Source organism: Hetaerina americana, unplaced genomic scaffold (genome assembly GCF_022747635.1).
Source record: "Hetaerina americana unplaced genomic scaffold, ioHetAmer1.1.p SCAF_3, whole genome shotgun sequence".
Taxonomy (NCBI): domain Eukaryota; kingdom Metazoa; phylum Arthropoda; class Insecta; order Odonata; family Calopterygidae; genus Hetaerina; species Hetaerina americana.
This window is the reverse complement of record NW_027286874.1, coordinates 30,888,185-30,914,205: the sequence shown is the minus strand read 5'-3', so window position 1 is coordinate 30,914,205 and position 26,021 is coordinate 30,888,185. Positions and strand designations below refer to the sequence as shown.

The following is a 26,021-nucleotide window of genomic DNA, read 5'->3' as shown; positions in this document are numbered from 1 at the left end:
TTCAAAGAACAGTCATCATAAGGGTATGTTAGTTAATGACCAAACTTATTTCTCCTGGTCCCCCTCCTGGACCTCCCTCTGTTCCACAGCCCTTATCTCCCCCTGATGCCCCACCCAACCGCCCTCTCCCTACCGGATGCCATTCCCAACCGCCTTCTCCCCCTTCCTCCAAACATACACAACAGTTTCCCTTCTCTTTCCCCTCCTCCCACTCCTCAAACACCTTCCCCCTCCTCTTCTCTGTCTACTATATAAACCTCTGTCTTTCTGTACTTTACCTGATGATGACTTTGTAAGTCGAAACCCGGGTCGTGTTTAACAATAAAAAAATATAAATGTGGAATAACCAAGTATTTATTTTCGGAAATGAATCGCTACCATAAAGTGACGCCTGAAACAATAATATGTTCAATTTAAAGTCCGGAATCCAAAATAATTTATGTATGCTCATTTTACAGGCCGTTGGACGACAAAGATAATTGAATACTAGCACTAGATCATCGCATCAAAATACGTGGTCATCCCGATACGACGATCGTGATAATATGATTTCAATGCTCCTTCTAATGATTGAAGCACACATTGTTTTAAAACGGGGGGTTAAGGCATAGATACACGCGAGTCGCTATTGCATTCCTTTACGTTGCACTCCAAGCATCAACTTGTCACTTCACTAACAAGGGGCGATGGCGTTTTAGATTGGTTAGCAACAAAAATACCCGGAGAAGTCCTATCTATAGAAGCTACTAAAGGGATTAGTGACCTCAGAGCAATAAAAGCTAAGTTTTCCCCAAATGGGTTCTGAAGTAAAGAGGCAGAAAATTTTTCAAGTTCAAAGAGTGGGACTATAACTGTATAAAATAGGTGCTACAGAATCAATTTGCAAATTTTGAGAAAGATAGAAAACACCGAAGCACTGAGTATACGTGGAATCACTTCTTGGACATCTCGCGCTCAGCAGTCAACAGGTTCATTCCCAGTAAATTTATAAAAGATAACATGGAACCAAGATGGCACAATGCGGATGTTAAAAAACCATTACAACGTCAGAGGCTTACCACACCACGCCAAGATGCAGCGGGCCTTAATTTTTTCTGGTAAAAATGTTTTCATTTTGACCAAAAACCACACGATACCAAAAACGAAAAACATTTGAAATATAACTTCAAAGCCAAAAAAAGAGATGTTTAAAAAATTAAAGACTGTATAATTTCATAGGTTTAATTTAAAGAATATTTCACGCAGGAAATGTTTCGGCGCGACCATAAATATTCATAGTTGCGACCAACATTTCACTCAGGTTTGAAGAATTCACAAGACGCGCCTCCACTGTGTTCCTTTTCAATTCCATACTCATTTGTTTAGCCTCTGCTCTCATCCTTTTTTCCTTGTGTTTTATCCAGTTTATGATGAGAAAACTATTATTGATTGCTTTATATGGCTGCATGCATTCATTTGATAAAAGTAATGCTCACGGTTAATGTTGACGAACCAAACCAGGCCGCATGATTTTTCTCAGAACAAGAACTATGCTCAAATTTAAAAACTTGCATTCCATAGTGCGCAAGGTCTTATCACGTGACTTCTTCCCGCGCAAAGTTGTGGTTGCTGATATCCAGAGGTGGACACTAGAGAACCTCAGTTGAGGATTTCAGTACTTGTTCTTTGAACAAATAATTGTAGGCTAATTATTTGCCTGACGAATTGTAGTGATGGATGTCACCGGAGTACAGGCTCCTCAGACAAGGGTAAAAGATGAAGTTGGCGTTAGATGTCAGAAGTTATTCCAAGACTTTTTGGAAGGGTAAGCCTTGTTAATTTGCGTTAATGACATTGTTGAGCATCCAATGAACTGAAATTTCCATTATTATTTTTCAGTTATAAAGAAAATGGGAAAGTTAAATACTTGGACGCAGCAATCGAATTGAAAAGCCCCGATCGTAATACTTTGGAAGTTAGTCTTGAAGATGTAGAGAAGTACAACCAGAATTTGTCATCGACGATAGTGGAGGAATATTACAGGTGGGGATGCTACTACTGTCCTAGGCATTCAATTAAAGTTGTATTTTATAATGATTTATTCTATTTCTTAGTTGGATTTTTCACATGGCAATGTAACTGTTGAGATGACACAAATGCCGTAGGTGCAAGTGTAATAAACCAACCAGTGTGGTAAAGTTTTGCCATTGCCCAAGTGTGGATGCATCTGGTTATCCACCAATACCTCGCGACCTCTTAAGCCTTAATAATTTCAACCCTAGGGCTTGGTTGTTATTGGGTTTCTGCCACTGCCCGGTCATATGGGTGCCATACTGATTTGACATCCAATTACTATGAATGTGTGATTGTTAAAGTCAACCGTTCTTGGAACTAGAAGTCATTTTCTACCAGGCCTTCATATTGTTGTCTGTAATGGAAAGGGTCCATTCATTGTAAACTGTAGACCGCGGGAAAATTAGCCCATGACTCTGTGTTGATTCCAACTATATAATGTGGGGAGACCCAAGAAGTGGTAACAACCAAAGGCTGAACAAAGGATTTCGTTGGTGAAAGTAAAAGTATTTTGCCCACCAGAAATACAATGGATACACATTTGACCAACAGGTGCTAAGACAAAGACATTAGCTATGAGGAAGACGCTAGATTCGGAAAAATGCTTCTGGTTGGAGAGCATACGCTTGTCATCGAAAGAGATACACAGAACTTACTCATAAATGAGAGCATGAATTTCTCTGAAAACTCCAGAAAGTGTCTGAGATTCTTAATTAATTGGCAGTGATAGTGATATTCAAATAAGTGGCGTAAATAATTTATTTCTCAGGGGTGTTCAACTCTCGATTAATTTATTATTATTTTATTATATACGATTATCTTTTTGGAATTTTGAGGGATCTGTAACACATGTTATTGTTATTGGTAGTCTGCTGTTTAAGGTAGGTTTTGGATGGTCACAGACTGTTCACTCCTGCATTACTTAGCCATGCCTTAGAAGCGGATTCTGACACACTTCCCTGAAAAAACTGTTCTTTAATTGTGCATACATTGTCTCCTGTCATTCCATCCAAAATTTCTATCTCACTTGCCTAATTTCCTCCTGTCAATCACAGCCCTCAGCATTTCATATTCAATCAAAATTCTCTTCAACCATCTTCCCTACTTGCTTTAGATTTCTCTCAACAGTGCTCTCTCTTCCACCAGCATGCCTAATACATTGTCATTTGATTTCAAATTCATCCATTTCCATCTTTCTCCAAGGCCATATCTTAATAGCCTCCGATCCTCGAAGTATATAGTGTTCAAACCAAGTATTCATTATGATAATACCCTTTCTCCAGTGAACTCTGTTACTTTCTTCTAATTCTCATCATTGCATGTTCCTTAGCCATATATTTTTTATTTAGTTAAAATCTGAAAACAGCTGTACTTTAGGCCTTTACATTGAACCTTAACAATGACAATTGAACAATAATGTAATTATGGTATCCTGTCTCACTCTCAGTTTTCCCTTCGCCCACCGCTGCATTCCAATCTCCTGTAACTATCAAATGTTTGTTCCCAGGGACACCGGAAATGAACATCTGGATAAGTGATGAAAACCAAGAATCTTTGTTTTGATAGAATCTAAATAAGTGTAACTGTAAAATTTCAGTGATTAACTTGCTCTTCAAATTAGCCGTTAACTGCCAGCATCACTTCTTCACAGTTAGAAAATCTTTAACCACCAAGTAATTTTTTTCAAGTTTGCAAACAGAAAATAATTTGAGGAGGCTAAATCTGGAAAATAGGGTGCATTAGGTAGCAATTCAAACTTGAATTTGTGAATTTTGGCCATTGCAATAACAGATGTGTGAGCTGGTGCATTGTCTTGATGAAACAACACTTTCTTCTTAGCCAAATGCAGCCGCTTTTGCTTGATTTCTTCGTTCAAATGTTGCAATAAGTTTGTATAGTACTTGCCGTTGATAGTTTTTCAAGATAGTCAATGAAAATTATCCCAAGCGCATCGAAAAAGCCAACACCATGACCTTGCCTGCAGATGAAATGGTCTTCGCCTACTTTGGAGCAGGTCCTCTCTTTTGTTCTCCCATTGTTTTGATTGTTCTTTTCTATCGGATGTGCAGTAATGGACCCATGCTTTATCCATGGTTATGAAACGGTGCAAAAATTCTGCTTTGTGCTGTGAAACTTGGCTAAACACTCAATCGAAACATCTTCACGACACTGGTTTTGCTTGAGTGTGAGCAAATGCGGCAGCCATCTTGCACACAGCTTTCTCATGTCCAAATTTTCAGTTAATATGTGATGTACTGCACTTTTTGAAATGCCTACTATGTCTGGTGCACTTTCAGTCTATCATCATCCAGTATCATTTTGTGGATTTTCTTTATCGTTTCTGGAGTCATCACCTCATTTGGTTAACCAATGTGATGCTTGTCTTGACCGCTCGTATGGCCTTGTTTAAACTCTGCTCTCCAATATTTTACTGTTGTAAACAAAGGAGCAGACTCACCCAGAGTAGAATCCAGTTCACCTTTTACATTGGTTGGCTGAGGACTTCCAAATAAAAGTATTATATCTCATAACAATGACCACTTCTCCATTTTCACAAATTAACTGAAAATGTTCACTATTGATGGCTGCCAAACATATATTAAACAACGCAGCGTCTTCAAACTTGAAGCAAATGCTTTATAGATTGCATACTCTCGAAAACAGTGATATTTTTCAAATAACTACCGCCATCTCTAGGTCATACCGGGTACTAATGGGACCATCCTCGTATTGACATTGATTTCTCCCTACATCATGCACAGGATGAAAAGACCTTTGCAGCAACAATAAGATCTTGTTCATGAATATAAAATCTGATTATTGGTGGGGAGCATAATGTACGGTTTAAGTTGTAGGCATGATTTACTTAAGTGCTTACATTCAATGCATTAATTTTTTAGTTAGGGAGTTCAGACCAAAAAATAAGCGTATTGAAACCAAACTGACCAGGTATCCTAATTTTTACTTTTACATTTTAATATTTGGTACATAATATTTATTTTAATGTCCTGTTATGACATAATGATGACCAAATTTTCACTAATTAAGGTGAAATAATTGTTTTACAGGATTAACCCATTCTTGTGCCAAGCTGTAAGTAATTTTGCCAAGGACCATGGAGAAGCCAAGGAAGATCGAGAATATCGTGTCAGCTTTGTTGATGTCCCCACTCGGCACAAAGTTCGAGAACTCAAGACTGCAAAAGTGGGATCACTAGTGCGAATATCTGGACAAGTTGTGCGAACTCACCCTGTTCACCCTGAACTTATCTTGGGACAATTTATTTGTCTTGATTGTCAAACTGTTATCAAGGATGTAGAGCAGCAGTTTAAGGTATATCTGTTTGTAAAAAACATCATTAGGTGAGCTTGAGGAGCAGTTAATTTTATTCACAAATGTTGTATTAATGCATCTAAAGACATTGTCTAGGCCAGTTTACTATTTTTATTTGCAAAACTTAGTACATAAGGAAAACTCTTGCACACTTCAATAATTCTTGGCATTTTTCTTGATCTGTCAGATCTTTCAGTATTAGGCATTTATTTTGTACCAACCTCCATGATAGAAGAGTCAGAATCGCATGATAGTCTGGAAGTTGCAGGTTTTAATCCCACATGTGTGGGTTTTTCTTAAACTAGAACATGGATATTTTGTTTGTACTTGTTGCCTTTAATGCAAATCCTTTATTAATTTATGAATGTTAGCAATCCAGGAAATAATAACATTAATTGTATCACTATATGATACAAGTTAATTCTTTTCACTTGCCCTATTATTTTCACCCCTCCCTTTTGCTGCATACAAAGTTAACTTAAAATCCAATAGTCATTACACACTGCTGCTTTGACCTTCAATTAGTTGGAATTACTACTGGTCTAATGATTTGCAGCCAATTTTACTATGTAGTAAGCCTGGGCTTAAGCATTCCTTATCAATGCCAGCATGACTATTTTTATTTGTACTTGCCTAATCTTTAGCACTTAGTTCTCCTGTATGTTATTTCCATCTTGCTTGAATCTCTTCTACTTCAATGCTTTGGAAATGTCTCTTGTTGCATCTCAGTGTGTGGTCATGCATTTGGAAATTGAAAAATAAAACTTGGTAATTTCATAAAGTTGAGATGAGTGCCATAGAATCCTGTCTGCATGCATTTTGTTCGCATTCTTCCCGACAATCCTTTAACCTTTCTGTACACTTTTTACCCTGTTTCTGTGAACACACTCTTGCACTGCTCTTTCCTCATATTTTCCTCCTTTTTAGGTTCTTTATTTAGTTACCTGAACGTCTTTGCAATCCTTTATGTTTTTATGTTTCTTTCTCTCATATCTCATAATAATCTTCTGTTCCACAATAATGACTTTTTCATCCATTTCCTGTTTATTGTGCCGTGTATTTCATGTTCATACTGTTCTTCTGCTGAACCCATACCATTTTCTAATTCTAAAGTTTTGTGAACTGCTTCTAGGACTCCTTTCTTGTCATCCCTATGAAGAAATCTACATTTCCTTTGTTCCCTCTCCCTCTTGAATTTGGTACTGCACTCCATGAGAACTAAATTATGATCTGCTTCTGCATCCAACCTAGCAAATTGTTCTGAAATATATGCCTAAACATGGTGTAATCTATCTTGTGTTCCCCGTATATCCTGCATTGTCCTCGTATATTGGTGTCTCTTATGGTGTATAAATTAAAACAGACTGGTGGATATAAAAATGTGTTAATTAAAATTTTGCTCCTCCTCCAAAACTCTATTTTTATTTTTTATTTTCTGCCTGCTGTCAGTACTTATTCCTAGACCATACTCTCTCACCTCTATCTCACCCTTTGCCGACCACTGTGCAACTGGCAACCAAACATTTTGATCGCGTTTCCTTCGAGGGAGGTCTTAAAAAGTCTACTTTCCTAAATATGGGGCTAAATGTAATATAATGTGATAATTTCCTGTGTCTCCCAAATTTTTTCCTGACTTCCTATATCTTTTGTGGTTTCAATGCAACAATTTCAGAGTGTAAAAATCAGTCGCCTTGAATGATTTTTTACACTCTGAAATTGTTGCATTGAAATGCATATTAGCAGATGACTCTGTTAAAAGTTACTGTTGCAGCATCTCCCGCAGTTTCTTAGGAGTCTTTTGTGGTGTTTAAACAAGTTATTAGTTATAATTTGACTTTAGATATTGTTTGTTATAAAAGAGCTTGATATTGAATGGAACCTGTTTTCTACAAGGTCATGATAAAGTTAATCCATTTCTGATCAATCAAAAACTGAAAAGGTCCTCTTCTTAGAAAAGGTTCATATACATTTATAATTAGAATGTTTTCTTTTGTGTGATACTTTGTATCGTGTAGTAATGTTTTTCGTGTATTATTATTATTTTATTCCTTTTCCTCATTAAACTGGCCATGTTCTATGTCATGTACTTGACCAACAGAACCATAAAGTATTCTTATTATAATTACCCATTACTCCTACAAAACTTAACATTTTCTCTATTCATTTCCCAAAAACTGTGGTCCCTAACCTCACATCTCTCATTTTCCTAACCACTTTCCAGGCCACCATCATGATCACATGTTTCCTTCCAGAAACACTCACATTTACTTCCTCTTGTTGGTCACGTATACTATTTATTTCACCAAGTTATTACTTGTTGGCATGTTGTAAATCTGAGTAAGAGGCACATGTGTTGGGTGTGACTTTATATACTAGCATAGTCTATTAAAAATAACATATTATTTTAGTCGCTGTAGTTCATTAGTACTTTTCCAACCAATAAAAGTGGTTTGAAATCGTAAGACAACCTTATTCACATTAAAATTTTAGCTTTACGATAACCCACATATGTTCTCTCTGAGATTTTGAGCTTGCATAGTTCACTAACAAATTTCCTTAACATCTCTGAATTCCTTTCCCTCTCATCCCAGGTCCTATATAAAATGTAATTGATCATTAAAAGTATCATTTTCAGCACCAATTTACCACTATGAGGCACAAAAGCCAATCTGCTATTCTCCTCACATCCCCTGGGAGACTGTTGACTATTTTTGTATTTTCCAAGCATATACTTTTTCAGCTCCAATTGCACCATAAATTAGCCATGATTTTTGATTACTCATGCATGTGATTAAAGTAAAATTAGTTTTTTGTGCATTAGATAACATCTGCCATTTTAAATGAAAATATTAATTAATCTGTTGTTTCTTTTTTTTTCTCTTCTTCAGTACACAAATCCAACAATTTGTCACAATCCAGTGTGTAGCAATCGAAGAAGATTCATGCTAGACCTTGATAAGTCAACTTTTGTTGACTTTCAGAAAGTAAGGATACAGGAAACACAGGCTGAATTGCCCAGAGGTTGTATTCCTCGAAGGTAAAATTGTCATTTTTCCAGTCCATTACTAAGTATTTACAAGTTAATATGCTGATACTGTTGATACCAACAATATTTTTCATTAGCTGGGTACAGTTAAGACTCGTGTTTTTTTTCTGAATCCAATGAAGGTGCACTTTTACTTTAAGTGCAATGGAGCCTCATTGAGATGCATGAGGTTAATGAGGAGTTTTATAGATAACCAGTAGTGATGAGAATAACATATATTGTTCAAAAAAGGAAGTTTCTTTGCTTGTCTTGGAACCTTACTCTAACTCAATGGCAAGTGATTAAGGGTTTATGTAGGTGTTATTTGTCAGCACTGTTTCTTTGGAATGTTTTTCAAGTCATATGGCTAATACTATGACGGAATTTGATTTAACGATAATTGTTGTTTTGGTACAATTACACAGCTAGAAAGATTGAAATTGAAAGTTCAAAGAACTGAAGGGCATGCTGTGACAGTTACAACAGTCTTCTATTGATGTTCACTGAAATGTGATAATTTGACGGAGTAAATGTGGAGCTTTGACTGAGATAAGCCGGAGAGCCTCAGTAGCTTGACTGGCTAAAGCACTTTGCTGTATATCAAGGGTTGAGGATGCCCGGTCAAGCCAAATGGTTTTATCCCAAAATTCCTGCATTTTAGTTTGAAATAGAGTCATGTGAGGTAGCACTCTAGTTTCTTAATGAACAATATCACCTGACAAAAACCCCTTAACATTCATGAGTGTAGGTATTACCAAAGGAATTTTTGTCCGTGAAGATATTTTTACTTTTCATGAAGCAGTGAACTTCAGTACAAATAACTGATTAACATAGATGAAAGGTGGGTTGCAGTAGTCTAGGGGAGAGCGTTGGACTATTGAACTAAGGGCCTTGGTTTGATTCCTGGGCAAGCCTTTCTGTGCACTTGCAGCTCCACCCAAGCTAGGTGATTGTTCAGGTACCAGATCTTCCTGGGAAACAATAAATGGCTCAGGGTAAGGAACTGGGCCCTACCCTGTGGTGTGAATGTCACATGCTATCGGGCTTATTACTGGGTGAACTCTACTATCAACTATGAAACTGACCTTTGGATTGATTACTGTGTTTATGGTTTTTTTATAGATGAAAGGTAACTATTCAATGAAGGATATCTCAAGTATTTTGCTAAATGACCTGGGATCAATTATGGGTATTCATATTTCAGCATTTGATGGAGACTTGGCATACTTGGAGGCCATTTATGGGGACTGCGAAGTTAGTAAAATTCATATTTCTAGCAAATGAAAACGTGAAAGTAGTGATCAATACCACTATGATCAACCACAAGTTTGATTGTATAGGTGAGGGGTAAGAGGAGATTAGCACTTGCCCAACTGCATCAGGGCAGTGGAGTCAGTTTCTTTCCTTTACAGCTTGGGTAATTCTTAGGGTACCCAGAGGTATAACCCAAAATGGAACCAAGGCCATCCAGTCAGTAGCCCAGTTCACTACCGGACTACCTATTGGACGACCATGGGAATATTGGAAGCAATAGAAACATATCACACATTCAGTAAAATAGTATTGAAAATTAAAAAAAGGTAATCTGGTTTCTACATGCTTAATCGGTAATGACCCAAAATTTCTGGGCCTTAGCAATAATAAAGTTTTGGTACCATGTCTCAATAAACACCTATATTTTTAAAGCATGCAATGTCATGGAAAGATAATAGTTGAAATGCAACTCCTAGGTTTCTATCAAGACGTTGGTGATGTAATAGGTAAATGTAAAGGAAAGTGTATTCTATAGCTGTTGCTCTTAGGAAAGCTGTGACCTCAGTGTTTCACAAGCAATTAATTCCAAAGTTGGGATGTTGCCATTTGATAGTTGGATGAAATAATTAAATGAAATTTTTATTTCTTCTATGGTTAAAAATTGAGGAAAGGCTATGTCAGGGATTCCACAAAGCAGTGCAATAGACATTTTTTCTCATTATCTTTCTCCTAATTTCCTGAACATTTTCTCTCCTAAGTGAAGTTTTTTACAGATGAGTGCATAGTTCAAAGATTGGGTAGGAGCCCAACCAATACATTTTCCAAAATGATATTGAGTGAGCATTCTAGTGATCACTGATCTCTCCACCAGGTGTACTAAAGCTTTTTCTATTTCAATTCTCCCCATACCACCTGGATCAAGAAGTCATTCCAAAAAATATTTAGAAGGAAAGAGGATAACCAGAGCATAGCGTATTCCCAAGCTGAATTGTTTCTTGGACTTAAACTTCAAAGACCCCGGGTTTGGAATATGCTTAGCTCAACATTAAACCAATACCCCTCTTATAACTTGACCCTGTCCTTTTGGAATTATAGCAAAATGAAGGTATAATCTACCAGGATCAAATTTCTAATTTAGAGGGAATGATCAATGTATAAGATAATAGGTTTAACAAATTGTTCAATTGCCACTTGTTCTTTGGTACATTTTGATATAATAACATTTCAACTTATTTGGCTCCAGTTTTACATTGCCTCAAAAAAGTAATAATTGACATTTAAGTGAGCCAAAAGATATATCATTTTTAATTTTGTTTTAAAAAATTAATGCGATTATTCAGTATAGACTCTATGGATCGTAAAATATCATTATCACTTGAATTTATGAACCTGAACATGAGGGTGGGCGTGTCAACTACATCATAATTTCAATAATTCCAATTGATGCAAATGCCTTAAGGTGCATTCAGCTAGGTTTAATTTGGAATGCAGCTGCTTGGCTCTTCCTGGAAAAAACATTTCCTGAATTTACTCACAAATGTTGTTGATGTGTGTTCCATCAGCATGGAAATAATCTGATTACTTACTCTGCAAGTATTTTTGATAATTTGTTACCAAAATGATATGATTGTACAGTGCAGGGTAACATGAATAACAGTACTGGTGGTCATCTCTACTAATTTATTCTTATATAAACTTGTAGTTTTACAATACCCAGACATAATCTTCAAGTGTACGAGTAGTCTTGTACAGCTAATGATGATGCGCAAACATTGAAAAGTGCCATGTTTCTCAGAATAAATAAGTGAACATTATTACCGCTTATGTTATCATTAATCTTACAGCCTTTAAAGTGATCATCTAAATAGGTTGACAAGCCATGGAGGTGAAACTTCTTGCATAAATGTTCATGTGCTGATTTCCTAAGATTTTCTATTTATGGGTTTTTTGTGCTACAGGAAATCTGATATTAGGTCGTTATAATATGCATTTTTAAAGTTTTAGGTGAACTGTTTATGAAGTTTTTTGGTACATATTAAAATGCATGATAAAGAGGATGTAGTGAAGAAAGTATGGTAGTGTTTGCAACAAATTAAATATTTATCATTTTTGGTTAAGCTCTATGATCTAAAATGACAGTTGATTAATGTCAAGCATTACTTTGCCATTCTTAAGGAAATGGTAGTTCCTATAGCCCACTTTCAAATGGTACAACATGCAAAAAGTTTTAATTGGGGATTTAGACTGTGAGATTTGAATAATCACAATCTACTATTGAAGCAAGTATTTAATTATTGTGTTGATCTAAGGAACACTATTGCATCTAAAAGTCGCTGATTGAAATTTAATGAAATGCTTTCACATTACTATATATTGTGTGTTTCTTCCTAATGCATGATCATTTAGTGTTGAGGTGATTCTTCATGCTGAAGCTGTTGAGAGTGTACAAGCTGGTGACAGATATGACTTTACTGGGACCTTGGTTGTGGTACCTGATGTTGGAGCTTTGGCTGCACCTGGTTTACCCTCGAGTGCAACATCTCAGCAAGGTTCACATCACAAAATTGGGGAAGCTGCTGATGCTGGCATTCGTGGGCTAAAGGCTCTTGGAGTTCGTGAGCTTAATTACAAGCTGGCATTTGTTGCATGCAGTGTCACCCCTACAAGCCAGAGGGTAAGTTGATTCTGAAATATAATTTTGAAACCAAGATCATATATGTATGTATACATAATTATTTAATTCCTTCAGTTATTCCCAATTCAACAATTATTATTTTTTTATTTAGTTTGGTGGATCACCTCTACAAATGGAGGATATGACAGCTGAAGCAATGAAAGAACAAATGTCTGAAGCAGAATGGAACAGAATTTATGAAATGAGCAGAGATCGAAATCTGTATCAAAACTTAACCACAAGCCTTTTCCCATCAATTCATGGCAATGATGAAGTGAAAAGAGGTAAGATGAGATTGATGTTTTTCCACTCTGTGCTGCAGAAATGAGTAGAAATCAACTTCCATTGGCAAAACTAGAGGCTTAGTGTTTTGGATTAAGAGGGAGTGTGCTATCGCAGTTTGTGCTCTCTGCTGTGGTGGAGTAACTATAATCGTGCCCCGATGTGATCCAACAATGGCTAATGGTTTTGATTTGTTTTTGCATAAATACTAGTATAATTGGAAAGAGGTGAATGTCATGTCATGGTCCACATTATGCTTCATATTAGGAAGCTTTTATAGTGTATAGTTTAAAGAGATTTTTTCGTACTATTTTCATTCTGTGGGACCAGGGTAAGGTTACTTATAAAGAAGGCTTTGTTGCAGAAGAGGTTGCACTGTTTTGGGTTTGCCCTAGAATTCCAACTTTCATGGCCTTTGTAACTACTTAAGTTGTAACGGTAAATGTGCACATTGGTCATGTTTTCAATGGTCAAGCTTTGAAATGCTAGTTTTCAACCTTGCTTTGCTCCAAATGAGTTCATATGGGGTTATTTGGCGACTACTGCATTATCTGTGTACACACAGATCGCTATGCTGAATGAATATCGCTAAGATTGGTGCTGGAATCTGAAGAGCTTGCTGTGGTGTATGCAATTATCATTATAACATTATCATATTGTAATAATCATCTTGTTTTACACTTGAACTTTACCAAGAATTTTTTTTAAGCAATTACTTGTAACTTTGTCTTTATGTTAAAAATACATGTTAGTAAATATCATCATTATGGGTTTTTAATCTAAGGATTGGCTGGTTAGAGTTTTGGGATGAAGATGATATACTTGCACAAAACAGCATTAACCCAAAACAATATACTTAATTCCATGTGGTTCATGGGAGTCCAATATGGTTAAGTGCAGAAGTAAGTTTTTGAATGGTGTCCTCTGGTTTGACCCTGGCCCTATTTGCTTACTCTGCTTACCCCTGGCCAAAAAAAGTCGCCACCGTAATACCTAATGTCTACAACACCTAGGAAAACAATTTATCAACAATACCAAACAATAAAATGCCACTAAACAGACACAAGTTCCTTTTGCTGATGTTAAGAGCACATAAGTTTGTGTACACTTCTAGTTAAATAAGTTAGAAATGGAATTATGGCCTACAATAATCTTATCTCTGGGGATACATGGAACTATTTCATACGCACTGTAATATTTATTATATGCCCGGATTTTTCACTGTTCTTCTGGAAAAATATGTAAACATAAAGAGGTTTTGCTCTATAAATTTAATTTTCTGTGATGGATTTCTGATTTATAAGTGCTTGCAGATACTAATGAACTGGATTTGAATGAGCATCTTACTCCGCAGGGATTATCTTAATGCTTTTTGGTGGTGTACCTAAGACAACAATGGAATCAACTACATTGAGGGGTGACATTAACTGCTGCATTGTGGGTGATCCAAGCACTGCCAAGTCACAATTTTTGAAACAGGTACATATGTATATGTTTTACCTTTGTAGTAAAAACTCAAAATAATGGTCCTCAAAAACCAGGCTCTTGTTTCCAACTACGATAGAGATAATTTAAAGTTAACTTAGTTGATATGGGATATTTCAATTAAATACTTTGTTTAGGGATGTGATAAAACAACTTAAAATCTATGCTGTTTTAATTTGATTTTGCTCCTAGTTCTGAAATGTTGTTAACAAATTTTTATACCAGTTTTCAGCATTCAGTATGAATTAATGCCTATGAAACTACTTTTTAAATTTCGAGATGTTTGAATTGTGAACTGTGGATGAATGAGAACATTACATTGCTTTTAGCACACTTCAGATTTTTTAAATGTTCTTTTTCTCCTATATATTTTTTCATTTCTTGCAAGAGGTTGCTCCATTATACTATTAACAAGTTGCTTCATCTGCAAAACTAATAGTCAGCAAGAAATAATAATGGATAATATCATGATGATAAAAAATTAAGCCGAATTTTCTTTGCATCCCTGGGCCAATGAAGAAATTGTAGTTTTGCTCGTGATTCGGCTTGCTGGAGTAATATATGACATGCTTTGCATTGAAAGTTTTTCCAATATTGTGGGTAGAGTTTGTGTATATTCCAATAAAACACCCCATCTTATAACTTTCCTTCTATTCTTTCTCAGTGTCTAGTCCTGGCTCCCTATATTATGATTATAACACATGCCATAAGTGGAGATAGTGTAAAGAAAGGGGAATTATAAAACTGGAAATATTTTAATATAGAATGAACTATTTTTTTGCAACATTTAAGTTAACATTGTTGCAGTTCACATAGGTGTAATAAATCCAAAGGAATTTAGAGAAATTAAAGGAGGGTTAATATCTTCATGGATAATTGGAATTAATTTATGGATTCCTAGCTGGTTAAATTTATTCATTGTGTACTTTTAATGCACAAAATTGATCATTTGCTGACTGAAAAGCCCAAAAAAGTGTAATGTTATGCATGAAGCCAGTCTTGATGTGAGATTTCAAATCCTCTTTGACAGGTAGCGGATTTTAGTCCTCGTGCAGTGTATACATCCGGAAAGGCTTCCACTGCTGCTGGTCTAACTGCTGGTGTTGTCAGAGATGAGGAATCAGCTGACTTTGTCATTGAAGCTGGTGCATTGATGTTGGCTGATGGTGGAGTTTGTTGTATAGATGAATTTGATAAAATGGATCCACGTGATCAGGTGGCAATTCATGAGGCTATGGAGCAACAGACGATTTCCATTGCTAAGGTTTGTCCAAATTGACTGCTATTTTCTGCAAAAAATTGTTGGTTGGGAAATGGTGGGGACATGCAGGATTTCAGCGACTTATAGCACACTTAGAGCCATGGTTCAGCATGAATCAGAGGAAACATAAGATTTATGTAGTGATGACAAGTAAGAATAATAATGATAGAAAATATAACTAAAGGGGAACCTTCACGATGGCAATTTTAACTTTAAGTGGCAGTGGGACATCTTTTAAATGCAAGCAATATAGTGTGTAGGAAGTGATTTTTTTCCTTTCTAGAAGGAATATTGTTGCTCTTCTAATTTAAAATGAACATATTGAGTATTGCATAAATATGTATTAAAAGGGAAGTGTTGAGAAATATTCATGCTTGTTGTCATTTCTCGTTTTGACATTTTTTTTAAAAAGAGCTATGCAACTGGTTTTTCCTTTGATTTCAGGCTGGTGTTCGTGCGACACTCAATGCCCGGACATCCATTCTGGCAGCTGCAAACCCTGTTGGGGGGCGCTATGACCGAGCAAAATCACTTCAGCAAAATGTTGCGCTGACAGCACCACTTATGTCACGATTTGATTTGTTTTTTATACTTGTGGATGAATGTAACGAGGTAAGAGCAGCTCATTTTGGGGGAAACATTGTTATATATATTGCATTAAATATTCAGTGAGAAGCAGATTTTTGGAGGTATATGCTAATTATTTTATGCATTGTAATATGAGGCATTCTGTACAGCGAAGGTGAATCTGCCTACAACTAAGATGATGAGGGTAAAGTGTAGAAGAAGCCAAGGATGAGCTTTCCTTTGAATGCCGTCAATTATTAGTAATTACTGGGGTTTTGAGATGAGATTGATGGAAGATTATTGCACGCATGAGAGTACACCCAGTAAAAAATAAATTCAGCTGTCTGTGCCCTGGGTTCAATGCTAAAAAAATTACAATTCTTTTTAGGAAATGACATTTGATAGGTAACTACTTAAAAAAACTACTGTGAAAGAAGCTACTCCAGATATGGGTTACAAATCATCAGGGATTCTGCATGCCAATGAGAAGTGGTCACAAAACAATGATCACTAATGTAGTGTCTATATTTTAAGGAATATAAAAAGATTTGTCAGAGTTGTTGCGAGATTGTCTTTGTTGTACAGAACACCTCTTATAATAATTCAAAAATTACATTGCATGACTGTTTGATGGTTAAATCTTCTGATAATTCAAGGCCATTTGTTTAATTGTTAGGTGTTTTAAAAGGCATTTTATTTTTAGTGTAATCACAGAAATCCCATATGGTCCTCCGTTATTATGAAAAAAATTATTTTCAATTCTACAAAAATCACACTAAATACCAGTCAAAATTATTCAAAAATTTTGTTGGGCAAAATAAATCTTTAATTTGTATATTTTTATTGAATTTATTATGCTTGACAATCCAACCAATTCAGAGTATGTTAAAATTCAATTAGTGCTGCCCAGTGTAACTTTGTTGCTGTCATCAACTGTCACAATATGTATCATGAAAATGATGGTTTTATTAGTTATAGATACTTAAACTGGTCAAATATTTACAGCTGCTCTTGTTTCTAGTAAAAACCTATCACCTAGTTTTAGCTTGGACATAAAAAATTTCGAAGGAATATTTTCTCCAAAATGCTACTTGTTTTAATGTAGCATTATTCTACAGATTTATTTTTGGCAACTTTTAAAAGTAATTTTAGTGAATATTTTTTTGGAAACATCCATTGATTTTGGTAATGCATCTCCCTATTTTGATGTTGTTCCCTACTTCATCATTAATAAATAGTAAGCACTATTTCTCATGCCAAATTTTTTATCTGTAAAATTTTCTAATCTTGATTATGTTAGAATGTGTATATGTCACCCATATCTAGAAATTGCTCCCTACTTCCTCTCTCCTAGATTATTCCATTTCTTATCCTACAATTTTGTATCTATAAACTTTTCTAATCTTGGTTATGTTAGCACTTGGTTTTTTAATACAAAATTATTTTCTTCATATAATATTAGCAAGTTTTCCAAAATGTTTTATAATCAGATATTGAAAAACTGTCCTGTTATATCCTTTTACACCAATATCTTTCTGCATTTTCATTATTGGTAATAGTTTATGGATTCACTACTTACAAAGTAATGCTTGTAATTATTAATAAAATTATTTTGAGTATTTGAGTTTTTTAATGCTTTTAAGTGATATTTCTTTTATAAGGTCTTAAATATTGAGAGTTCTATTTAACTATTACTTTTTCCTGCAGGTTGTGGACTATGCGATTGCTAGAAAAATCATAGATTTGCATAGTAACATTGAAGAATCCATTGAAAGGGTGTACTCGCAAGAAGAAGTACTAAGATACATTGCATTTGCTCGCCAGTTCAAACCAGTTATAATTGAGGTAATTGTCCATGTTATTTTTCTGACACTTCAAGTAGAGACTTATAAATTTTACCTTGAATGTCGGTGGTCTTCAGGCATAACTTAACGTTGTGAAAAAAGTGTAATTCATTTAATCTATAGATGTAAGAATGTCATTGTTCTATAACCTAGTCTTTAGCTTCTCCACTCTCTTGGCAGTTTTCTGCCAGTTACAATTTACTTTTACCTTTAACCATAATATGAAGTAAAACATATTTCTGTAGATATTGATAGATACTGTAGTTTTAATTTTGTCTACACGCTACATGTGTGCATTTAAAAAATATAAAACAGCTGTGGAAAACTCAAATTTTTTCATTCATGGATATCCAGTATTTCCACATAGTATATGTGAGCTCAGTTTTCATCTTTGATTGGCTGACTACTGAAGTTTTTTCATGATAATTAGTCCTCATATTTTTTATGCAGGACTGTGTCAGAGTTAGTGTCAGTAAGGTCACCAAGATATCTTTGATTGAGTGATGTGTTTGCATCAAATTTTGTTTTAAGCTCAGATAAACTGTTCAGTAAACGTATGAATTCTGACTGTTGACTTTTGAGTTCATAGCTGGGGGCTCTACTCAATGTTTTCTTTGGTTATTGCCCAGTCACCATTGATTTTGAAGTGAATTATGGAAAATGTTCACAAATTTTGAACCATAAAGTAATGGAGCTTGTAGAAAAATAATATCTGTGAAAGCAAAGTTAAACAACTGTTGACCTCACTTTGGTGTCATAAGTTGGTATAGAAAGGAGGTAATCTATGGTCAATAATTTCGGGGGAGGGGAAGCCTTCATCTCTTTTTCATTATTATTGTTTATGGGAATACTCCCGTACCTACATCGCTAAACAAGTGTAGACACTTCTTTCTTCACCGTAGGTAATCTTACTGTCTGATACATTGAGCCTAGGTTGTACATGGATGTTTGGATTTGAACATAGGAATATCCAGATGATTGAATATGCAAGTAGGATACATGCAATTTAAATATACTAAACAAAGTTTTATCACAAGATATCAGAAGCAGTTCTTTATTTCCAATGCACATATTGTCTCGATATCTTTTAAATATTAAAAATTGTGACCTTCATAGTCATTATACGAGAAGCCAAAATGCATTCCATGTAAGTCAGCACAGAGTAAATAAAACGATTAAAGGGATAGATCATCAGGGAATACTTATGTACAATAAATTGCCTGCTTATATTAAAAATATCAAAAGTTCCTTTAAATTCAAGTGTGCCGTGAAAAAACTACTTTCATGTAAATTATTCTATAGTGTAGATGATTTTCTAATGCATACCATTTTAAATGTATAATTGGAATGTGTTAATCCTGAGAAAATTGTAAATTGTATGTATTTGTATTTTTCATATTGTTTTAATATTTTGCATAACGTCTTTTATTGATATGAAGTGTAAAACATGTATTGACAAAGCCATGCATAATTCTATGCCTATGGTGAAGAAATAAATTGAATTGAATTGAATATGCAGGAGTACTAACCTGTAAATAGCCTAATCCTTTCATTATAATTTTCATTTTATAAAGCATCCAATGGCATTTAGTTCATTGCAAGTTTTAGTTACTTGATTTTTGTGAAAGACTTTGTCATGTGATTAATTTATTTGATTCATATTATGATTTAAGGAAGCGGAAGATCTCCTTGTTGAGCTTTACGGTAGACTTCGCCAGAGAGATGGCATTTCTGGTGGATCATCTGGTGGAGGTGGAGGAGCTCGTTGTACATGGCGCATAACTGTAAGACAATTGGAAAGTATGATCCGGTTATCTGAGGCAATGGCAAAAATGGAATGCTCTGATGAGGTAAGTTTAATATGAAATTGTAAAAAAATACTAAATAATTTTTCTTTTCAGTGAATTGTTGAACATTTTAAATATAATAATGTATTATGTTACATTCTGTTTTATTCTTTGGCTCTTTGAAGTTGAAACAAAAATGGTTCATCCCTAAAGAATGTGTACTCTAAATGTCACAACACCATATGCTCATTAAAACTCCCATTATTACAGTTGACCAGCCATTATATCATCTTTGTTATGCCTTATTTGTTTCATCTCTTCTCATTTATGACATGAAATTTCTCAAATCAAAAGTTTTTCCTTTTTAAGGCAGCTAAAAATTCCTCTTCAAGTTAATGCATACCTCTCTGAAACTGGAAATAGCTAATTGTGATGCAAGCAATGGCAAAGGCCATTATAAGTGGAAGAATGCCTGGCGGGTTGGTTTGACTATTGATTGGTAAGCAGATAGGCATTCTTCATGAGGTTCACAGGTTCCCTTTCTTAGCATTTATGGCTATGTCCATGTACAGTACATCATTGCAAAAATTGTTCTCGGTCAATTTCAATCTAATGAAGGTAAATCATTGTCCCTGGTAAAAATGCTACCCTGAAAAATTAAATGCACTCTTTATTATGAAATAAAATTGCAAACATTAATTTTGCTCCGAAGGGGATAAAAATATTCCTTAACTGAAGTACAATTAAGAAAAATTATAGATTTCATGGTGTAATACAAGCCAATATGTTCGGTTTCTAGGTTTCAGGCACTTCTGCAATTACTTAGTTTGTATTTAAGAACTCGTCTGGTGACTCATTCTTGTTATTCATTGAAATTGTGGCATTTCATTTTTTTCAATGCTAGCCCAAAATATGTCATAATAATAATTTATATTTGGCCTGCGAATTGATAGCTAACGTACTGGCTTCCCACCCAGAGGGCCCGGGTTCAAATCCTGGGGGTGTTGAATATTTTCAGAGGTATCTCGATCCCTACTTGAGGTGCTTTGTGGAGGGCACTTTGAGTGAGTTCGCCGTCCGTCGGATGGGACGTTAAGCCGTGGACCCCTTGGCGCCTTTCGTAAAGAGTAGGCTAATGCCGACGCCGGGTTTCTCTCCACCCTTCATCCTTTCCTGTCCATCCCCTATGGCGCAAATGACCTCAGCTGTCGATCGCCTCCCCTCAAAACTACTACTACTACTACGAGGGTTGCTATTTATATTTTGAGCCTTGACAACACTAGTGCTTTAGGCGCATCTGACGTTTTCATCTGAAAGTTTGACCTATTTAACGATAACTTTCTACAGAACATTTTCTTGTTTGATCATAACTTGTGTTGTTTACAGTGACTCGAAAATTTTGTCTCAGCAAAAAAATTGAGTTAACTCATGAACACTCGTACAATGATTTTTTACAACTTCCGGCGTGGATTATCAAGACAGGAGTGCATCGATCAAATTACTTTCTCTTTTGGCAATGAAGCCCCATCCTTTGCCACTGTGAAACGTTGGTATAACAAATTCCATCATGGCCACCATTCATTCAGCGAAGAAAGTCGTGAAGGTCATCCAGAATCAGTTTTTGTGCCAGAAAACATTGATGCTGTGCAAGAACTAGTAAAGGAAGATTGTCATGTAACTTATCGTGAAATTGAGACATCCTTGGGGATTAGTATGACGAGCATCAATAAGCTATTGCATGCAAATTTTGCTGTGAAAAAAATTTGTTCACGTTAGATTCCGCATAATTTGAAAAAAGCTCAAAAAGATGCTCATGTCAATTGGTGCAAATAAGTGCTCAACAAATACGATGGTGGTGCATCAGAAGCTGTGTATACCATCTACACAGGTATCTTGGATCTATTGTAATGAGCCCGAAACAAAAGAGCAATCCACTGTATGGGTCTTCCCAGACAAGCCAAATCCAGCAAAAATGATTCGTGCACAAAGCACGTCGAAGCAAATGATCGCCTGTTTCTTCAAAATAACTGGACATGTGGCAAACGTGCCATTAGAGCAATGTAGAACGTGAATTCTGAATGTTACACACGAGCATTTGTTTGTCAGAAGTGCTTGTTGAAATACGGAAAATGAAGCGGCAACGAAGGATCATTCTTCATCATGACAATGCAAGCTCTCACAGATCGGCTGAAACAACTAACTATATGACTGGTCAAAATGTTGAATTGTTGGGTCATCCTCCGTACAGTCCTGATTTAGCATCAAATGACTTCTTTTTATTCCCGTCAATCAAGAAGAAATTGCATGTCGAATGTTTTCCGGCGCCTGAAGATGCCGTTGATCCACTCGAAAAGCATGTTTTAGAGGTACTGCCATTGAAGTGGGAAAATTGTTACAAAAATTGGTTCGAGCACATGCAAAAATGTATTGATTATCATGGAGAATACTTCAAATAATAATAAAGCCATTTTCAACAATAAATTACTGTTTTCACTATGAGGCTGAAAATACAAATAGCAACCCTCGTGCATCATTATATAGGTCAAGTCCAAAAAAACCTTAGTGATACTGTGTTATTGACTAATCAGTTTACATCATTTGTTGAAATTAAATATTCATTGGCAGAATAGTATACATTCGACGGCATAAACTATTGCAGTTATTTTTTAAAAGGAGTTCTCATATCTGATTTTATTACACAAAGAAACTTAATGTGGTGTCAGCCCCTTACATTTAGACCTAAGCGTTACAGATTAGAAATAAGTACCTAATTCAGTCAGCTTTCAATTCCTCCTAATAAAATGATTTTATATGTTAACACTTGGCGCCAAAGTCGCCGTGAGCAATGCTGACAAATTTTCTAAAAGTGTTTTAGTTTTTCTAGGTGACTCTTTTCTTGATGATTTTAAATAACAATTGAATAATTCTTATTTTAAGGTTTTATAATTTTTATAATTCATTCTTCAATTTCATTTAACTTTTTCTCATAATTTATCCAATTTTCTAGTGTATACACTTAAAAATATACTGCCATATTAATTCTGTGCTAATGTTTTCTTTCATTTTAAATGGTCCTTTTGCAATAATCATCAAAACTATACAGTTTGCATGATAAGACAGCTTTTGCTAATGGACATTGTCATGTCTGCTTCAAAAAGCATAAAAGTTGTTTCCAGTCTCTTAACAGGTCCATTGCTCTCATGGGGGAATGGGGAGTGTCTTTGAGACAGTTTATACTCTCATCTGGGGAGATGGAAACCTATTAGAGATATGATATTAAATTGGGGAACCTTGTATCATTTTACAATGGGTCGACCTTTCCGATGAGTTTACTGCTGAAATTTAAAGGGCTGACTATTAGGTTCTGTGTTGTGATGACAAAAATACAGAGCATCTTTGAAACATTTTACCTTCTCATCTGAAGAAATAAGGGATAATAGATACCCTTATAAGCTCTGGCAATGACGGGAACTTTGCTTACTGCTGAAAAATAGCATATGCTCTCAGGGTATCCCGCTTTTGGGCTGTAAACAACAGAAGTTTCTCTCTGCATTGGAGCAGTGTAATAATTTTACTATGATAGGTTTTTTGTTTAGTTGCTTCAAAGTGCAATGCTTACAAAAGGATACTATATTTACTATAACTTGTAAATATTTCATTAAATTATTTTGAATGCTTTTACAGACATTTTCATTCAAATAACCTGGTAATTTTCAAATGAAATTAAACAATTATGCATGTCACTCAAATAATTAAGTATAAAGATATAAAAACTTCAACATTTTGAAAGAATACTCAGCAGTGTTTACCAAGGTCAGTAAGTACTCTAAGAAATGATTCCTGAAAAGAGAACTACTTCAGAATTTTTTGAGGATCATGAATAAATAACATCTTTTCAGGTAACCATAATCTGAGAAAAGTGGACAGCTTTAATGTCAGTACATGCATACGCATCTTAAATGCCGTATCTAAAGGTCTAGGTGGCAGAAATAGAGTGTGACATATCAAGGAGTATCTTTATTTTATAAATTGTAATGTATATCACGTCATCAAAGTGAATGGTTCATTCTCTAAAATGCCAGCTTCCTTTTAATTTTCCTGAATGGTGCCCGCAGTGTCTCTCTAAGAGAACAGTTCAAATTTGGGCAAGGTTTGGCATAGCAGGATTGTTGAAGCACTCTGGTGATAAGATGAGGAATCGAACTCCATGGGCTGACCACTTTCAGCATTAATATCAGTGTCATGCTGTCTATAACTCAGCAGCAGATTGAAGAATGGAACAATAAGGCCAATTATTTTTCAAACTGTTAGAAATTTCAACTTACAAAAGTAGTGAATAATAAGCTTAATCTGTAAGAGATTCCAGTAAAAGGAATGTATATTAACCGCGTGTTATCTCTGTCATTATTAACACTCTAATTTTGGCTAGGATATTTTCAAGGACTTCCATAGCAGCCTATTGCAAGAAATAATTAGCTCTGGATTTGTTGCGTTATTAATTAGTTTTATAATTAGTTAGAGTAATCTTTAATATTGTGTTGATGTTTGCAACCTATTATTCCAAAATTTTAAAAGCCTGACTAGGGTGCCTCTGAAATTTTAATACCATTTGGATGTATTTATGTATATTATGACATTGAACTTAAATTTAAATTTTCAAATAAATTGTTATTAAATAATTTATTACATTTGGCACAAGGTTTGTTGTATATACATATTTTTATTCACTTGATACTTAATCTAAGCTATGTTTACCAATTATAGGTTACTCCAAAACACGTCCGTGAAGCATTTCGATTGCTGAACAAGTCGATCATTAGAGTTGAACAACCAGACATACATCTTGAGGATGAGATCGAAGAAGGGGATAATGCAATGGATATTGATAATGATGTACCAAATGGTGTTCCTAATGGTGAGTAGTTTTACATGCTTTAGAACTACGTGTAAATTGCTATAAACTATGGTGTTGGCAATTGGTTATGAGGCATATTTTATTAATTGATGTGGAATTAAAGTTAGTGTGAGGGAATGATGAAATGAGGAGGATTGAACAAATGACATGGGGGGAAATGCACTGTGCACTGCAGGAAGTGCTTTTGTCCAGTGTTTGAAAATAATCCCTACAACTGGGTTATCCTTAAAAGATCGAAAGAAATGAGGCTTAACTACTGGACTTATTTTTACGCCCAATTGAGGCTAATTGCATCACAGAAATATATAACTGACATTAAAGCATATCCATCCTGGGGATTCCAATTTATGATGAGGAATGCATAGTCAAGCCTGAACATGCATTGGCCAGAAACTATCCAAGACCATGAAGTGATTACATTTAGAGAATTTGTAAGCAGAGCATTTCTGAAGCCAAAGAATTGTACGCGAGTCAAATGGATGAAGTGCCAGTAAGTTTTAACCTTCGAACTGCAAGAACAATGTATCTCAATCTTGAAAAAGGGAGTGTTCAATGCCTACAAAGGGATAGGAATAGTTCGCTGTTGTATAGTGCCTAACTTTTGATAGCCCAAAGTGCTCTCCAGTGGAAATAAGTGCGAGGGAAGCCATTCCCAAGGATCATTTGCCAAAATGCATTATTATTGCAGCAAATGAAAATGGTGGGGCAAATTCAAAATGATGGCCTGGTTGAATAATGTTTGTAATAAATGCAACTATGCAGTTTTAAATCCAAAATCTGTTTTAATTATGGGTGCATGTTGAGCCCATTAATAACCTAAAGAATTTGATAAACAGATAGCTATTCCAAATTAGCCATGATGCCTGGTGAACTGATGAAGAAACTTCAACTACTTGATTTAATGGCGAATAAATCATTAAAATCAAAACTTTGAGGCAAGCAGGAAGAATGAATGATTGCAGTTATCCACGAGTATAAAAACTCTGGGAAGATGAAAAGGCCATCATCCTATGAGGAAATCGACTGCTGGATATCTGCAAGCTGAAAATCCAATATCATAACTAGGAAACCTAGGTAGTAAATAAAAAATTTTATATGTGGAAAAGCCAAGTGGTTTAATTTTAAGTTCAATAAGAAGATTTCCCACCAAGTGATGCCAGAAACTGTTTTATTTACCTTTATGAGGAAGAGAAATAATAATAATTGTCCTCCTTGTATTGTAGTTATATCAGATGCTTCCTAAAATGTCCATGTATACTAGTGCCTTTGCAATAGTATAAAACATGTCATAGTCTGATTGTATTTGTACTTGAACTTTTGTCGCTATTGCAATTTGCCAGCCCCAGTGGCGGTGGGGTAATGTCCTCACCTGCCATCCCAGAGGTCACAGGTTTGATTCCCACCTAAGTCAGTTTTCCTCCACCTAATGCATGGATGTTACCACTTATCTTCATTGTAATGTGTTGGGGTTAGGTGGAAGAAGGGAATATGAAGTCTTAATCTTACCCCATTAAATTTGTTAAATAAATAAATTGATATGTA

At 35.3% G+C, this 26,021-nt stretch overlaps 1 protein-coding gene across 1 annotated transcript in view; it reads left to right on the top strand.

Moving 5' to 3' along the window:
* Positions 1-1,622: 1,622 nt before the first annotated feature.
* Mcm6 (minichromosome maintenance 6) overlaps positions 1,623-26,021 on the top strand; it is a 35,629-nt gene continuing 11,230 nt past the window's right edge. The window contains exons 1-12 of the mRNA XM_071587663.1: positions 1,623-1,804; positions 1,879-2,022; positions 5,121-5,385; positions 8,274-8,422; positions 12,071-12,338; positions 12,451-12,622; positions 13,975-14,099; positions 15,136-15,369; positions 15,811-15,978; positions 17,641-17,778; positions 19,451-19,627; positions 24,329-24,479. Coding sequence (XP_071443764.1) covers positions 1,713-1,804; positions 1,879-2,022; positions 5,121-5,385; positions 8,274-8,422; positions 12,071-12,338; positions 12,451-12,622; positions 13,975-14,099; positions 15,136-15,369; positions 15,811-15,978; positions 17,641-17,778; positions 19,451-19,627; positions 24,329-24,479 — 2,083 coding nt within the window. The 5' untranslated portion in view covers positions 1,623-1,712. The remainder of the gene's footprint in view (positions 1,805-1,878; positions 2,023-5,120; positions 5,386-8,273; positions 8,423-12,070; positions 12,339-12,450; positions 12,623-13,974; positions 14,100-15,135; positions 15,370-15,810; positions 15,979-17,640; positions 17,779-19,450; positions 19,628-24,328; positions 24,480-26,021) is intronic.